This window comes from Haemorhous mexicanus, chromosome 3, assembly GCF_027477595.1.
Source record: "Haemorhous mexicanus isolate bHaeMex1 chromosome 3, bHaeMex1.pri, whole genome shotgun sequence".
Taxonomy (NCBI): Eukaryota; Metazoa; Chordata; class Aves; order Passeriformes; family Fringillidae; genus Haemorhous; species Haemorhous mexicanus.
The window spans coordinates 21,217,864-21,236,361 of record NC_082343.1 but is presented as its reverse complement, the minus strand read 5'-3'; the positions used below and the strand labels follow the sequence as shown (position 1 = coordinate 21,236,361).

The following is an 18,498-nucleotide window of genomic DNA, read 5'->3' as shown; positions in this document are numbered from 1 at the left end:
TTATCTCTTGTAAGGCCAAGACATAAAGCAGTCATGTCTAGGGGATGATGTCATTATGAGGCAGAATTTTTCATACACTATTTGTGCTTACCCATCCCTGTCTATACTGAAATTTACTTAGATTCCACCTGAACTCCATTTTTCTAACCTTCCAGTGATTTGACTTGAGATCATAGGCATGATCTTTGTGAAGTCTTAAATTTGTTCTTGCTCAGACTGTGACTTCATTTTTATCAAAGGAATTTTCTTGTTTTCATTTTAATTAGAAAAAGAGATTATCCAAGAACATTTTCTAGTGCGGTGTGATACTGGCTAATGAATGTGCATCTGAACTGTCAGCTTTATTACCTTTTAAAACTTTAAAGGCCATATTAACCAGAGTGCTTTATGACAGAAGTTACTAATGTACAGGAGAAGTGCTAGCACATATTTGGAATATCAGATTCCTAGCTCCCCCACCAACCTCAGTGTGTTTTCCTAGGCAATAGAGATCTCACACAATGTGGCAGCCAGAAGGGAATTATTAGATGGGCTGTAAGAGTTTGCTTGTCCCAGTGCTGGTTTCCTCATGAACCATGTCAAGGATAATAAGGGTTGTTGCCAAAGTGGGATGCACTCCAGTGACCCCCAGCCCATGACATGACTCCTGCATGGTTATTACTGCTGGCATGACTTGATGAATCTATTCAGATGCTCCAAGTGGACCCTTAGTTTGAGTTATCAGCTATCTCTTCCAACAAAACACAGCTTTCTCTCACTTTTTTTGGTATCTTGAGTTCTGAACCAAAACAAATCATTTAAATCCAAGGATCTGGTCCTACAACAATACATAGTGTACTATTCAAGAAAAGTCTGTCTGCTCTACCCTGTAACATATATTTTCTGCTCTCAAAAGAATCACTTGGAGCCAGAATGCTGCTGTAAATAGTGATTACCTTCCTCCACATAGGTTCATTCCCTCAACAGCATTACTCTTGAGAGCTGTGAGCTCTGTGGAGCTCAGGTGTTTGTCTCCCTGATTAAATAGTACAGAAAAAGAGCAGTGTTTCCCAATTTAATATCACAGAAGAACTCAATAAGCAGATGGTCTCTGAAACTGGGTAACAAAAAGTATCTTAAAGTAACTTTTACAACTTCTACTGCTGATCTCTTTCTCTTTTTTTTTTTTTTTTTTTTGTAAATGTCATAATGTACTGTTGAGAAGGAAAGGTATTGAGGAAAGGAGGAGTATGCCATGTTCAAAAATAGGAACACCAGACATTGCCTCTCATTCACAGGACTAGAATGAAGTCTCTCTTTTTATAAGATGCACCCATTTCATTTTCCAGGAAAGCAAATGACAATTTCTACTTCTGACAGTTTACATGATGATCTTTCCAGGTTCCTTGTGACTGTGACTTATTTACAGAATTACATTTTGTTATGAAGATCAGTTTCAGTGCTCTCACTGGAAAGGTTCTGAGTTGTAGATTGCTTCCTTTGAGAAAAACCTTAAGGTTACCACTGTTGGGTTGCTTTTGAAAAATGCTATTCTTGATATACAATTATTAATTATTATTAACTATCATTGAGCTTTCAAATTATTTTCCTGGTTGTAGAAAGATGGTAAACACTGTGAAGCAAATTAAAACATGCAAAATGTACCCTTGGCTAATGTTCAACTAAATGCAGAAAAGAATCTGTGCATAACTAGAGGGCTGAAAAAACTTTCTAGTGGTAACTGATGAGTCACAGGGTCTGATTTTGAAGTAATGCTACAAAGTAGTAACTGAGAAGAGTCAAACCATTCAATTATTTGCATAAGAAGAGATACTGTCACCACTAGTCCAATCAAATCCATTCTAATGGTTATTTGTAAGGGTTTGTGGGCAACTAGTTGAATATTTTATAAAACCTGATTTTCAGTTCTGTAATTTCTCAGCGGGAAAACGCAGTCCCTTGATGATGATCTGAGGCTTTGAAGAATAAATTGATTTGAAGGAGAAAATTAGATGGCACTTATTATACTGTCTAACTAGCAATCCTCTGTCATTTGTCTGTTGGATGATAAATGTCTTGCTTTCCCTACCTTCCTCATTTAATAATGTAACTTGCATCTTAGTGGTATAAAAGAAAACCTTGTGTTTTTAGTAAGAGTTAACTTTAACCAGTGTTTCTGTGTGTGAGATGTATGTATGTTTAAGCTTTATAAATAATTCCCATTGTACACATTGCTTAGACATTTTAAAGCCTCTTATTTAGTCAGAAACACTTTAGAAATAGAGTATCTTGCCCAATTCCTTCAGCATGTGCTTAGAGTGCATTTCAGTAATTTGTGGCACAGCTTTAAATTGCAAAAAAAATCAGTTAATCTAGGAACAGTAGATCCTGGAGTTGCACCTAATTTGTTTATATTGGTTTTAGGTGTTGACTATTTGGACATGATTTTGTTTGTTGGAATTCAAAATCCATACACTGAACTGGGAAATCTGTGGCCTTGCCTTTTCATATCAGTTTTGGATAGACTGTTCATTATTCTTGGAATTAAGTAGATTTTTTTATATGTATGTCAAACATAATGTATTTCAACTCAATTCAATTTGCCACAATATTGAATTAAAAAGGCTGTATTTCGAAGTCACCTTAAAATTCTTTATGGAACTTATCTGCAAAAGCAAGCTACCTATTATTTGATAATACTCATCAAGACCTTGTTTGAGCTTGTTAAATAGAGTTGAAATTAACGTAACCAAAAGCTTTTTACAATTGTCTGAGAATTACATGGGCCGTACAACTGTTGAAAGCTGCAGGTCTGAGAGTTGGTCCTCAGCCATAGTGTAACTGAGATACATCCATGGAGCTGGATGAATTGGCATGAGATAAGAGTCTGACCCATAATGAATATACTTAATATGCAATTCAGACAGAATGTTCTAGGAAAAATGGTGTTACCTATTTTCTCAGAAAAGTAGACTTGTAAAATCTCATATTTAAATGTACATTGCTGGTGAGTTTGCAAAATTGAGGTCTAAGATGAGAGACACATATTTTGATGACTTTCTTGCAACAGGTTCACATAGGACTGCAGACTGTTGCATCTTGAAATGATGTCTGACTTAGTGATTTTGCTACACTGACTCATTATGATTGTATGGTTTTATAATTTAAATGCTAATAACATCTACAGGTGTTCTAAGGTATTATGCCAGGTATGAGCCCAGGTTGAAGGAAAGTCTGTAAGTTTGCGGATTTTTTGTTTGTTTTGATGCTCTGTCCAGAGAGCAAAAGTACATTATTCTCAGGGCAGTAGAGCTTCATTGCATAAAAATGGATTTTAGAGTAACCTGCATTCCCTGAATAGGAAAAACCACAGTAAAAGCTTTGTGCAGTTATGTTGGAATGAATGAGACATGGAAAGTAGTACAGACTGCTTTTTGTCTTAATGGTTTGATGTAAGATTCTACTGCTTCTTTCTTCAAAATTTATATTATGAATAAATTCTGGACTAATTTGCCCCATTTTAAATCATGGTATGATATCCACTTTGCATTGATATCCAGATGAATAAACACTTCAGTGTTTATTAATGTAATGCAATGAAGAGCTGGTTTCAACATGCCCTTTACAAACTCAGGTTAAGCTGTATCATTTCTTCTCTTACAGTTTTTGTTGATAGCACCTGTAGGGAAAGTGAAAGGCATATCCACATGAGGAGTGTTTTTATGAGTAGGTGATTTGCCATGTGTTAATGTTCTAGAATGAAAGTTATGCAATTATTCAGGACTAACCTTTGCATTTCAAATTCAAACTTCACTTCCATATAAACAACCTTACAAGCTTTGGTGAATTAATGTATAGAGGTAACCACACCTGAGGTAGAGGGGTAGGGTACAAAGGCTGAAGCACACAGTACCAGTTTCACAACTGTATTGGTTTTGTTTCTCATAATGAGATTATTTGAGAAGGTATTTACATTCTGATCATGGTAATAGAAAGTAATAGTATTCCTGGCTGGTAGCTTAGAGACATGTCAGTATTTCTCACCTGTAGTCACGTGAAGGAATGGCAGCATGTATGATAAGTGCTTGTCATTACCAAGCAAACACCCTGCTCTTTTAAAGAATAACTGGTTAGGTGTGAAAACCTTAAATTTAGTGGGGGGCAGGGAAGGAAAAAGAGCAACAATAAAAACATTGCATATTAACACACTTTGTGCACTAATGCAAAGCTGCTTGATTGAGCAGTGTAGTGTCAACCATGTCTTTCTTCTAATGCTAAAAGTAATGCACATAGACAGAGTGACAATCAGAATACAGCCTCCCATCAGCTGTAATTAATCTTTTAGTTAACAAAGACTAGAAAAGCTTCTCATCAGCCTCTTCTGAAGTCTGAGGCACCCTGTTTTTTGATGTTTGCATTCTGAGTAAAATTGTCCCCACCAGTTCTAACAAATTGAAACACCAGGCTAATTATGGCAGCTAATGAAGTGTGTGGAATGGTCACAGCTTGTCGTGAAACTGTTCCTTCAGCTCAGATTAGAGTTTCATCAATCACTTTTTTAAACTGATCCAGAATTGCTTCTGCCCAGTGCTTGGCATTTTTAATGCTGTTTCTGTAATTGGTTTTTTCCCCAAAGCTTAGGCTATTTTTTGAAATATTACATTCTCAGGACAGGACTTACAAACTCCAGTTTATAAAAAAACATTTCATTATTGCCTCTATCAGCTGATCAAGTGCTAGAAAGCTAATAAAAGAAGCAGAAATATAAAATTTGATATATTGCTTTTAATCCAGCTAAAGGTAGCAATAAAGCATATACACATATATGTATATGAATCATTATTACTGTGGGCTGGATGTACACTGCAATCTCCTGAGACATGGTTTGTGGGCTGGATGGTTCAAATCCCACTGAAAGACTTAAATGAAATAAATGACTTCGTCTTAGCTTATTTCCTGGTGGGTTGTGGTCCTCCATATATCACTCAAAGAGTTTGGCATGATTTGTAGTTTTTGCAGATGCCCAAGCCTTTGGCAAAAGGAAGGCCAAAATGTGTTGCTATTTAAAGAATTTCCACACTTCAGTTCAAATCTGAAGTCCTCAGAGAAGTATGGGAAACTTTACAGTATAACTTATATTGCTACTACTCTGTCAATGAATAAATTAGCATATAAAACATTGTAAAAATTCCCAGTTCCTCTTCATTTATAAGATATAATCATACTCAGCTATACATTGAAAGTTCTGTATAGACATTAAAGGCATAGATGTTAAAGTCTCGGTCTAAATTCTTTCCTCAGTGTGGCCAGCAGTATTGAATCTAGTTCAGAAGTTACCCAGCTGAAAAATGAAACAAACTTTTGCTTATGCAAAAGACCACAACCACAGACTATCACTACACAAGTTGTTGCATTTAATATATACATAACATGTATTCATATCAGAACCAATGCAGCATGATTTTAGTTTTTGAATTGCTCAGCAATCTATTTTTAAAATTTGTGCTAATAACTGTAATCCATATATTTTTTTCTGAAGAATGTTGAATCTGTAACAATGTTTGGCTATAAATACCAGCTGTACTTCTCCCCAAAGCTTTTAATCGGCAAGTTTGTCAGAACGAACTTCATGCCAATGCCAAAACAAATCTGTGGCACCTTAGTGAGTAATCACTGTAGCTGGTGCTATTCCTGAACTGTATCAAAGAACTGGTGGATTTACACAGAAGAAAAAGTGCCACTGAAAACATGACACATAAAGAAGATATGTTAACATATATGAGTAAATACAGACAGAAAAAATAGCAATAGGTATTAGTCTAAAAGATTTTGTTCTCATTTTATTGATTAATGAGAGCATTTGTAAACACTGGATTGAAGATGAGTAGTTTCTCTAGTGTTAGCCCATCTGCAAAGTAAGCTGCCTGCAAAGTGAGGAAATATTTTTGTTTGATCATTTCTGTCTCTTCTGAAGGTAGCTTGTATTTCTGGAGGAGGAAAGCTGGTTTTCTCTTTAGCTTTCATCAGTGCTAGGACGCACTGCTGACTCATGTTTAGCCAGTTGCCTACAAGGACCAGCAGCTCCTCTTCTGCAGAGCTGCTGCCCAGCCTGTCAGCCTCCAGCCTGTTTTCCTCTAGGATGAGTCTGTGCCAGGTGAATTTGTCCATCCTGTGTTTTGTAAAGCTCTGTCAGGCCATTCCTCCAGCCTGTCTGCATCACTCTGAGTGACAGCCCTCCAGCGTCCCCATGGTACCCATTACTTTGGTGTTATCCAGGAACCTGAGGAGAGTGCATTCCATCTCCACCTCCAGGTCACTGAGGGAGATATTAAGATAGGCCCCAAGACAGCACCTGAGGAAATATGTTGGTACTCAGGTTTCGGTTGAGGAGAAGCCATTCATTGCTGTCCTTTGAACCTGAGACTCCAGGCAGCTATTAGTCTATTAGTCTGCACATCTAGACTATAATTTACCAGGTTGGTTAAAAGGATTCTCCGGGAGATTGTGTTGAAAGCCTTATTAAAGCTCAGACTGCATCATCCACTGTTCTTTGATCTGCATATCTAGTAATTGCATCACAGAAAACAATCAGGTTAGAAAGTGTCATCCAGAACCATGTGAAACCAACTGAATCTAACTGAATCTAGCTGAAGTACTGGTTTTGAGGCATATCGGAAAGCCAAATAAGGTAAAAATACTTTCACTTGAGGATTTCAACTCAGAATTTTTCCTCCTTAACTCCTGGTGGCATGATTTTGGCAAGTTACAGAGAGTTGCAACTTGGTCTTGGCAGGTTAAATATTTTCTGGCTTTAGTTTAGCAGGTTAAAAGTGGATCTGAGTTTTTCTTGGCAGTGAGCACTTGGCACTGGCTTATTTTCAGCTGGAAAGAGAATGTGGTAGTTGAACAGATTAGACAATGAAGGGGGCAGCTTACAAATGGCCTAAGTCAAGATGTTTGTCCCTAAGTGCAATAGTTTCTAATGCAAGTCCTGTTGCTAGTGGAGTGTGTGTGATGGACAAGACAAGAAGCTGGTTTAAAAATACTGTTGTGAAAATATGTCCTTTACTCTTTTTCATCAGATGATTTTTAAGTCTGTGGGTTTTTTTTCTACACAGGAATATGTGTTAGGCTCCCCCTCAGATTTAATAACTTCTTTAAAGTCCTATATATTTCTCATTAGAGTGTTTTTGTTCTTGACAATGTTATTTATAAATCTTAAATAGATTAAGATAAACTTCTACTCCCCTCTTCAGAGATATTTTGTTAGGAGGTAGATATTTGCATGACAGCAAATAAACACCTCCTGGGATTCTGAATACTTACTGAACTATTTCAACTGCACATTTGTTTTTTAGCCCGGATTCAGTAAAGTTCAAGGGTATCCGAGTATGAAATAGCTTGCAGAGAAATTCACATTGGTTTCTTAATTTAATTTACTTTTAAAAAAAAGACTACATAGTGAAAAAATTGAGTATTATCTTTGCAATTTTGGTTCATATATAGACATTCAGAATAGAATTTGGGTGATGTTTCATAACATTGCCTAAAGTATGGTAGAACATGCACTGTAACTTTTGTGCAGGAAACTATACTTGCAATGTTGATAGTGACTCTGAACAGGTCTCCAAGTACCTGGAAAGTGTCTACATCAAGGTGACTTCTTCTTCTGTAGGTTAGCTTTATACACTTAAAGAAATTAATTATCTGAACAGTTATTTATAAGGGAGACTGCATTTCTTTCTAAAGCATTGCAAAACTAGCCCATGTTTTAGAGGAAGGACCAGACAGTGCCCTGGCTTGCAGATCATTAATAAATGGAATAAATGAATGTAGAGAGTACAGCTGGGAATTCCACCCTTCCTTCCCCTTGGGCAACCACAATGACTGCAGGGGACTAAGTAAATGCAACAAATGCACATTTGGACCACAAATCTTCATTGCCGGTTATATTACACATGACAAAAAGGACAGCCTAGTTTCAGATCCCAGGTTAATTTCACAGAGGCAATACTTACAGAAAAAATAATTACTGGACCATGTCCTTCCCCTTTTTTTCCTTTGTCCTTCCTTGCACAAAACTTCCATCGAAACCCAAAGATAATTTGCTTGTGAGAAAGGACGTTAAGGGTTGACACATTTGTAATCCTTAATGAACATGGCTATCACATAACATCTTACTTTAGGAATAGTGTGCTTTCCTTGTACAGTGGCTCAAACTATTGCATTTTGAAGAGCATTATTTTCTGTCATGTTGTAGCTTAATTTGTGCAGCTGTGAAAGAGGATACACTTTTGTTCCTTTCTCCAAACTGCTTCTAACCATGCAGGAGCTAAAATAGGCTCTTTTCAAGCCTAGAACATATTCTCCTACCTTGCACAGATGAGGACAAGAAGTTTTAGAGCTTGATTGTCAGTTGCCTCCAACTATTTCCAAAGCACGAATTAGCAAAATTTAGCTGCAGAGCGATGAAAGGAAACTTCAGTGAGCACAGATGAGTAGCAGAACACTCCTTTTTCCAATACTCCAGAAAGGGAGGAATGGAGTTATAATTTCCACTTTTGGCTGTCCCAAGGGAGCACACTTGGCTGTGCTGCTTGTACTTGACACATCACACAGAAAGCATCTAAATCCATGTGATTATCAAGTCAGTGGTTTTTCAAACTCATGAGCCAGCATTAGAAATCTTTCACAATTTCTAGCAAGCACTGTTTGAGTTTGGCTTCCTCATTTTTAATTCATAAAAAATAAAACATGTAAGAGTCAGTGATGGTTATAAATATCCATGAAAAATTAAGTGTAAAAATAATGAAATGTTTGTTACATAAATTAAGTAGCAATTACCGTTTTCTCTTTCTGTTTGGAAGATAGGATATTAAAATAGTGTTGTTAAATTTCCTACTGTGAACATAATTTCCTGATTCTTTTTTACAACACATTATCATAATGTCAATACAAGACTAAAACTAACAAATAGAAAGAAACTTGCCTGATGTAAGAGTAACACAGAAGGTTATAAAGTTGCCTTTTATGATGGCTATACAATATCATTCTATTTTAAGATCTAATAGCAAGTTGATTCAAAGGGTAAGACTTACAAAGTCATTAAAGCAAGTAGAAAATTGCCTTTTACCATAGTCACCCAGTCTTTTTAAATCAAAGAGTTTTATTGTTGGTGGTGATGTTTGCATTTGCAGGAGGTAATTAGGGAATGAGTTAGGCATCACACTCAGAGCCCTCAAGCTTGTCAACAAGAACCATAAAACTTTACTTGAAAAAAAGAAAAGTCAGTTTAGAAGACAAATTGCAGGGACTAGAGGGAAACAGGATTATAACATTTTGGGTCAGTTTGACCTCTGCTGTGTCTATCCACAATATGGAAAAACTCATGTATGCTTCCATGAAAACTTTATTGTTTTATTCTTTCTGCTCCTACCAGAAAGAACAAAATGTAGAGATTTTCATACTGGTATCAGTAGTACACAGTTGAAGGAGGAGGCAGAGGTTTGTTCATCCTTCTCCTCTGCATCATGTTGGTAAGATGAATAGGGAAAGGTGCAATTCTACTCCCTTCATCACAGCAGTGGTCACTTATCAGCTGTGGGGCAGGGAGCTCTGATGAGACAGCTTTTCCCTGGGAGTCAATACCTCTGTGCTGACACAATGAGATCCAGCCCCTAAGGCATGATCCAGGCTTTTGTTATTATCTCTTCTATGAAGGGGCTGGTTGACCTAATTGGTTAACACATCAGCTGTTCAATTTTATGGCCTCAAGTCATGGAAGACCTCTTCTTAGATTTTGGCTTTTTTTCTTCACAGCAGAAAGTAAAATTGTCAGTCTGTCCCCACCAGCCACAGAAACAGTTATGCCAAAACAACTGTGTCCTGAACTTTATGGTTAATTAGCTGTTTAAGCTGTGCCCAAGAAATAGGTTCTGTTGCCCATGGGAAGTAGTGTGAAGCTGTTATTAATGTCCCAGTTCATATCTCTTAGTAAGTCTTATGAGCAGTGCTGCTTAAAGAGACTAAATGTACAACAGGGAATTAAAAATTATAGTACCCCTTTCACTGACTGAAATATTGTAAACTTGTTACAGTGGGGCCAGATTGGTGTCAATGTACTTTGTGTGAAAAGTGCAATAGAAGCATTAGTATTTGACAGCCCTGGTTGAAATAAGTGAAATTAATGGAGCTCTTTTCATATACGACAAGGCCATGGCACCCCTTTCATGCTGCTTACAGACAGAGAAAAGTCAATACTTTTTTATTACTTGATGCTGACCTACATTTTGCACTACAAGTGCCAGGCCCACTAATTGGTTTCAGTTGTGAGAAAAGTTTGCCCCAAAGAAACACTGGAGCAGATAAATCAATCTTTTTTAGGGTAGCTTAGTGGGTTTTGAGTACTTGAAATGACATTTGTGTTGTATTGACAGAATGGGCTGTTACACTCATTTTGTCATGTCAGAAGGCCCTGTACTAGTTGGAAGTATTGTTAACCAGTATTGATAAATTTGCTGAGAATAAAAGTTAGCTGGATCAACATTTTACTTGTCTAACAGCTTGCTGTTTCTGGTTTGCTTCCTTGTTAGAGACCTCTGTGGCTATTAACAGGTCAGAAGGCTTACTATGACAGCTCAAATCAAAACTTTAATTTTACTATTACAAGCATTAGGATCATAGGAAACTCTTAAACATGACCACTTAATGTTTAACAGGTAGGGGTGTGGACAAGAGCTGAGTGGTGACACTTGGCAGTACTGCCTGGTTTCCAAAGGAGCTATGCACATGGGATGTCTCCTGACTTTGTGGGAAAGCAGGATTGCTCAGTGGCTTACACTACACTAAGAACATTCCTGCTGCAGGGACATTTGTACAGAATTTCCCACTGCATCCTCTAAGGTCTCGGTGTGTACCTGTGGATAATAGTTTCAAAGTATTGTTTCCTGGTTTTACTACTCAGTAGCATGAAGATAGAATTATTATTCCAGCAGCTGTGCTCATTTTTCAGTTATTCCTTCTGCCATTAATTCCTAACAGAATTTACATTCAGAATAGGCATTCCGTAAAGAGAAGAACAGAAAAGGCCTAATGTCTCTATAGGAGCAACAGATACAATTCCAGCACTACAAAAAAGTTTTTTCTCAGATGCAAACTTTTCATGGATTGGTTTACCTTTTACACAGCACACGGTGCCATGCTTGACATAATGCATGTATACACTGTCTTTAGTATTTTTTGATTGACTCAGAAGGGGAATCACTGCTCTGAATATCTGCTATCGATGGAAGGCTTTATATTTCAGAGAATGCTTTTCATTATACAATTTATATTTGAAACTTCTGCACAAGTTGCTTCTACTAACCCGTGAAGGAAATCTATATTTGTACAGCCTAACACAAATTTAGTCTCAACTCATGCAACCAAATCTTTACTTATTCAGCAAACACAAGTTTTTTCATTACAGAAAAAGGAATGGCTATCCTATCCTGTAAATCAGATAATGTGAGTTTTTTGTATGCTTATATTGTTCCAAGTTAATCGCATGCTTAACAGTTTCATAATTATTATGGACTTGAGAGATTTGATATGTGAAATTACCCTGAAGTGTGTATGCAGGAGCTGAGAATAAATGGTAATAATAGTGCTTTCTGGCCTTAGAATATGAGAGTCAATATGCTGCTGCTGTTTGTCTGTTCTTGCTTTGGTCTGAGGCAGCTGACTTTCTACTTCCTTAAATTTCCAAGAAGATACTCAATGGCAATTTCTATCTCATTTTTAACTGCATTTTTATGTCATGGGATATTGTACAGTACTATCAAAATTGCTTGGAAAGAAACACTGTTAGTACAAATTTGTTTCCAGGATATCAGAGAAGTCATTTTCAAGGGCCTCCAAACCAATCTGATGCTCTACAAGGTCTTGTTCATTTGCCAGCATTTGTACGTGATCTGTATTTATGTAAGTCTGCATTGTCAGATGAAAAATGTCTTTGGAATTTGCTTTAATAACATTCCAAATATAGACTATGTAACCATTTGGCAAGTCTAATCTATGACATCAGAGTGCTGATTGAGACAAATCTTTGGTGGCTTGATGCCACCTTTTCTGACTCCATAGTTTCAAACTGATGAGCTCACAAGCTCAAGTATATAATATATTGAAAGGGTCCATAGGTATTGTGAAGCTCTGTCAGTTGAACTTGAGTCACTTACAATTCACTAGAATGAAAGGAGTCAAAGCTGGACAAGTTTAAAAAAGAAGTGTTATACCAACTTTGTTTGGGAATTTCAAAGTAGCTCTCAATGCTGAGAATTACAGGTCTCTGATGCTGACAGTTGTATGGTATGATTTAAGAATGCATTGTGGAAAAATTCCATAAAACTCAGCTCCATGTTCCTGTGGTCCCAAGAGTGCAAAGCTATAGACTGAGCTCACCAGTATGTGTGAATTCATATTTGTAGGTCTACTTATTCCAGCTACCAACAGAGAGGAACTGATGGTGAAAATAATTTTGAAGAAGCCTGTTTTTCTCTACTTACAACCTATGTTCTTCAAAAGGATTATTTACATAACTTCATAACTTCTATGCTATGTACCAAACAGCCTAAATTCAAGACGATTCCCAACAGAATCAATGAGCAGTGGATCACTATGCTTCTCTTCATGTTTTGAGTGGTCATTTCACCATCATATTAGATGGATGTGAGAACCTGGCCTCCAATTCCTTTCCCTTTGTGCTGTGAGGTAGATCTTGCAAGGCCAGGTGGTGTTTTCAGGCCTTACTTTTATCTCTCTGTTGAAATCTGATTTAAATTTTCATCTTCAAATATAGAAGAAATAGAAACAAGATCTGTTTCCCAAAAAGATATTTATATTTTATATGCATGCTATGCAATTATTACCTAGTATACATCCTAAACTTCTTTAATTAATGTAACTCTAAAGCCAGGAATGCTTTTATTTATCCATCAGACTTTGTAATGTTTCCTAAATGTGGTCAAACATAACTGCTGTTGTCATAATCAGTGCCAGTTGTTTAAATGCTCAGTTGTGAGTAACTAGTGGAATAGTTTTAAATAACAAGATAAACAGTACAGCTGCCAAACCAAAGTAATCTTACACTGAGGGGGCGTGTGGCACAAAAAATTTCCTCTTTGTCATTTTGATTTGAGTTTGAAGCTGGACCTGGGCTTAGTTCCAGCTCAAAAACACTGCTCACTTCAAAGGCTCCTAAATCGTCCCAAGGAGCTAATTTTGGCAGCCAATTGTTTTTGTTTGGCCAGGAATCCTAATAGCAAAAGCCGTCTGCTCCAGCAAATAACGATCTCTGCAAGGCTCAACCATCCCATTCCTGATTTTATCCTGATAGGGGGCTGCACAGGTTTCATTGGTCTCCCTGTCTCGCCCAAAATTCACCACTTGCTAAACTGTTCACGATTTGTTAAGCTGTATGTAACTGTCCTGCATGCAAATTAATGAGACACTTTCTGTTTTAAAAATAATAGATACCATGTTCTGCTCTGAGTTACTGCTTAATCCTAAATTATTGCTGGATTATCTGCTTGCTTTCTCAGCAACTGGAGCTGGTTTGTTGATTTTTCCATTCCTATGAACAGAATTAGTCTGGTTAATTTACTGAATTAAATATAACTAGCTTCGCTTTAGAAGGAAACCATTTGCAGTTGTGTTGGAGATACTATAATATTTATTATAATAATTATATGGGTGAAGTTTCCTATGGTAAGAAGGTGCTTGTGATGCTGAACAGACACTGAAAATTAGAATATTGTGCCATTCTATAAGTTTAATATCAAAATATGCAAATAGGCTGTTTCTGTTGAATAAGAAATTGGCCAAAACAAGGCATAGAGAAACATTAAAAAGTAAATCTTGTAAATCATTTAGGAATGGGATAGTACCCACTTTCACACCACACACCGATTATTTAATTTTGAATGTATGTCTACCTTGCTACTTTAAGATTTATGCACCAGAAATTTGGAGGAATCATAGTAAACAAATTTAAGTACAAGATGTAAGAAATGATATGGTCTCAGTTTGGCAAAGTGCAATGCAGATGAAAGGCAGGTGGGCCCTTTTAGTGTTTGCATGAAGCTTACTCAAAGTCAGAGGTGCTCTCTTGATAGAGGTACGGCTGAACTGTGCTCTGTGAAGTAGCTAAATCCAAATTGTCCAGGGAATGATAATTCTGTTTCATGTCCTTAAAAAAATAGTTTTTATTCTCTTTTAAAGATGAAATGAAACCTTTCAGATTGGAAAATGTGTTGAAAAGATAAAACTTTTCCCTTTCTTTAACTCATGGCCTCAGACATTGCATGAAGATGTTTCCATTTCCTCCACTTTCACAGAGCTACTTGTTGGCAATAGAAAACCATACAAAGTACTCAGAACAACTTCTTAAAAATGAATCATCAGATCCTAGAAAGCTGAGAGTTCATCTGTGGCATGTTGCTTTCTAAAAGTAAAAACCATTTTAAAGCAAACCAAGTATTTTCTATTGTTGTACTATCTTCAGTACTTCAGGTTCACAGAAATAATTTTATTAAGAAGGTTTTAAAACCTTGATCTTAAATACCATGGACTTGCTAACCATTTACCATGAGTATTTATTACTAAGTAGACAAATCAAAATATGGTTTAGAACACTTTGTTTTACTTTCTTGTTTGTTGACTGAATTGATGTTGCACTCTAAAGGCACAGCTTCACTTGTGTTTCCCTTATTCAGTTTTGATTTTTAGGCATTTGCACTTAAAAAATTGAGTGTAATAAAGAAATTTACCTTGGGAAAAAACATGTTCAGGAATCACCCTTCTTGTCCTAATCAATTTGTTGCCACTAGCGCTTAATTAATGCATATTAATTTTTAAAAAATATTTCTTATGGAGCTGTTTTAATACTTCTATTTCAGTGTTAACCAGGGTAGAAAAGTTTAAATATAGCAAGACCATTGTGCTTTTTTTAACCTGCCTGGTTTCCAGGGAGGAGAATAAACTTTTGTATACTATGATTTGCAAAATATAATTTCTAGAGCTGGAAATTACTGCAGTTCTTCTAGTTGCTGAGAGTTTGAAATACATATTTGCTTTCAATTAAATCCATCCTTTTGCTCCTCTTCAAGGGAATATTCATATAATGTAAAAATGTATATTTAATAGTCACTATTTTGCATAATTTCCATTCAATCTATACAACAAAATGTAACTAGAAGACAATATTTATAACTCTAAAATACCTTAAAAAAAAGCCAAACCCACTTAGGCCTAACATAATTTTTTTTCTCTCTTTTCTTTAGGACTTTGAAACACTGTTTTCATCAATTGCTCTCTTCGAAAAGTTTGGAAAAACTTACTCCAGCAGTGGGCAAATAGTGTAATTGTCCTGGAGACTGAAAACCATAAGACACATGAAAAGTAGTCAATAAATGTATTTCAGCAAATACACAGCAGTATGTTGACTAAATGTCCCATAAAATACTCTTTCTGTGATGTGTACTATGTCTGAAATAGTTTTAATTGATTTCATTTGAACTTTAGGCAATATGGCTTCCAGGAGTTATCAAAAATGAATTTTTTAAAAAAGTATTATCTTAAAGTAATAATTTCTGAAAAAGCTGTATTTTATTTAGTATAAATAATTTAGAATGCAAAATCAGTCATCAAGTAAAATATTCAGAATCACTTTTATTTATTACACATTTGTGAGGTTAACACTAAAAAAGAGAAAAAAGTGTAAAATTTATCTCTTTTTTTTCCCTCACAACTATAAATGTATCTGGTTCATCACTGCTGTTCATCATTTTCAGAGTAAGCTGTCCTTGACTGATCCGTGACTTCAGAAGTGCAGGATAGACATTAAATGGAACATAACATATTTTAAAACCTGTTAGCATTTCTGTGGGTGAAAAAAACTTCAGTTTTGAAAAAAATAAAGTTCTGGTAACATATATACCTTATTACTAGGTCAGTGTTTCCATTTCCATTTAATTTTTGTCAGTACCTGTGCATTAACTTTGAGTCCCGTATGCTGTGAGTACAAAATCATGGGATACTTGGTCAGAAGAACAACTTTGATCACACAAAAATTATGCTTGTTTCCTCCGTTCATTAGCAAACAGTCCTGCAAAGTATTGAGTAACCTCAGAGCCCATCCACTTCAAAAGGCTCAAGAAATTCAGCATCACAGGAAGATAGCATATCTAAAGATCAAATTACAAGCTGAGTCTTAAAATCATGTGAGTGGCTTTTTACAGGAATTTTATGCTGAATTTTCTACGATACCATATTTGCTTTTCATATCATTTGACTATATTTGAATCAAATATTGATTGTTTATCTGTTACTCAATGATAGGCATTTTAGTACTATTTTTTACATGTGATTCTTATGGCTCCTATAAATGTGAAGAAAACTTCAATGTCTGTTTGTATGAATACTTTCTGAACCTTGTCTAGTGGAACGCGTGCCTGCTCATGGCATGGACGTTGGATCTGGATGATCTTAAAGGTCCCTTGCAACCCCAGCCATTCTCTGATTCTATAAGCTAGGAGTCACAAATTTCCTTTCTATGGGTTTTCACCTGTCAGGCTATGTGAAAAAGTTTTGCTGTTACCCCACACCAGAGTAAAAGCCCTTCCAATTCCATTCCAGCAGGTTGCAAGAACAGGCACTGTGCTGTACTGGTATTACTTATTGCAGTTTGTTATTCTCAAGCTTTAAAAGGTTGATTTCTGTTATGAGAAATTAAGTCTGGGAAGCAGGAAGCAGCAACCCCAGTGGCTGAGTTTCCCAGATAAGATTTAATCTGATCCAATGTATCAGAGTGCTTTAGTTGTTCCTGGAAGGGATTGAACATGAGACACTTGTGCAAAACTGTTGATGAATAAAGATGGCACAGTAATTTTTATATGTGAGAGCTATCTATTTGATTGCTTCAGCTTTAAGGTACTTCATCACAGTAATTCACCCTGCGTTGCCTCTTTAACTTCATACCACAGTTTCCCATCAGTCCGATTAGAAATGGCAAAGCCTTTATTAGATTAATCTTTCTTTCTCTTTCTTCCTTTCAGTGTGTCTGCCCCCAGGACAAAGCACAGCCTCCCATGCAGCCTGTACTGCAGGGTGTAGTGCTCATGGCTCAGGGGCCGGAGCACAGAGGGAGGTTAAACCCAACACTTCCAATGGGAATTGTTTGATACATATGCACCTTTCCTCCTCTTGCCAAAAAAAAAAAAAAACCCAAACTTTTCTGTTTCTAAGCAAATAACCAGAAATGTTCTTACATAAAACCAGGTCTGTTTGCTTTATTAGACAAATAAACATCCACAAAGTGAGGTTTGGATTTTGGGTGTGTTTTTCAAATTTCATTTCACAGGAAATCCAATATTCTTTATCTGGAGTTCAAACAGAATTTATGTCATTATTTGTGGGGATATAGAATCCAAACTATTTCGTGTAGCCACACTATAATCCCAGAGTCCTTTTATTTGTCATTAAGTACATCAAGCACTTACTTACATTTACACAAACCATTTGATAATTATTCTAGAGGGATCATTTTTTTTTCTGCTGTCTTGCTTAAATCAAAATGTTTGCATGTGACAAGCTTATAGTTTCAACTAAGGCCCATTAAAGCTGAAATTTTGATATTTCTATTCACTGCAGTAATATAATGAACAAGACAGGAAGAATTTTGATGCTATCATTGTGTAACCAACTGTCAGTAAAAATACTGGTTGTGTAAGAGGTTTTACTTTACTCCTGTATAACTTCCTGATGTAGCTCACCCTTCTGTTTTAACTATCAAATTGGTTTTTCTTGTATATTTGACTATTATATTTTTAACATTTTATGTACTCTTGGTTTTCCTAATTATTAAAATTGTTGTTTTATAGCATGCTCTGTGTTTCAGAGAAGACATTTCTGCCTTATAAGAGATGTTAATATCTATTCTCACTGTACAAAATCTTAACATACAGAATGGCACCAGGAAATAAGGCACCAGAAATGAGCTGAGCACTCTGAAAATTTAAAAAGGACTCCTGGACCTTGAAGAGTCTGCAAGACTTGTAGCCTCTTAGGAATGTAGTTGGCTATGACTTTTAGCAAAACTCTCACAGTGGTACATAAAAATCAAAAAGAATCACGTGATGGTAGGGAAAATAGACAAATATCAGTCTTCAGAAAAAGAAGAATGTATTGAATGTATTTCAGTTAATTATAGTTGAACAAATGTGAATAGTTAAACATCCATAGCCAAACTACAGCAAAGAACCTGATTACTGTTCTCTGCAATGATAAAATACTGCCTTCAGCATGCAGCAAGACAAGAATGTTCCTTGGTTTTCAGCAGCAGAAAAGTAGTTTTTGTAATTTGAACTGATTTAGTTCACGTGAACAGAGGAGAAAAAAAGTCCTTTGGATTTTTCCTACTGCATGTCTGCAAAGGCTTAATAAGACCTTTAGAAAACAGCCCATACTGGGAAGAGCCCATCCTAC

The 18,498-nt window shown here is 36.2% G+C and overlaps 1 protein-coding gene across 1 annotated transcript in view; it reads left to right on the top strand.

Annotated features, from left to right (window-relative positions):
- The window catches only part of SPATA17 (spermatogenesis associated 17), an 86,117-nt gene extending 70,654 nt beyond the window's left edge, over positions 1–15,463 (top strand). The window contains exon 10 of the mRNA XM_059843344.1: positions 15,297–15,463. Coding sequence (XP_059699327.1) covers positions 15,297–15,377 — 81 coding nt within the window. The 3' untranslated portion in view covers positions 15,378–15,463. The remainder of the gene's footprint in view (positions 1–15,296) is intronic.
- Positions 15,464–18,498: the final 3,035 nt, after the last annotated feature.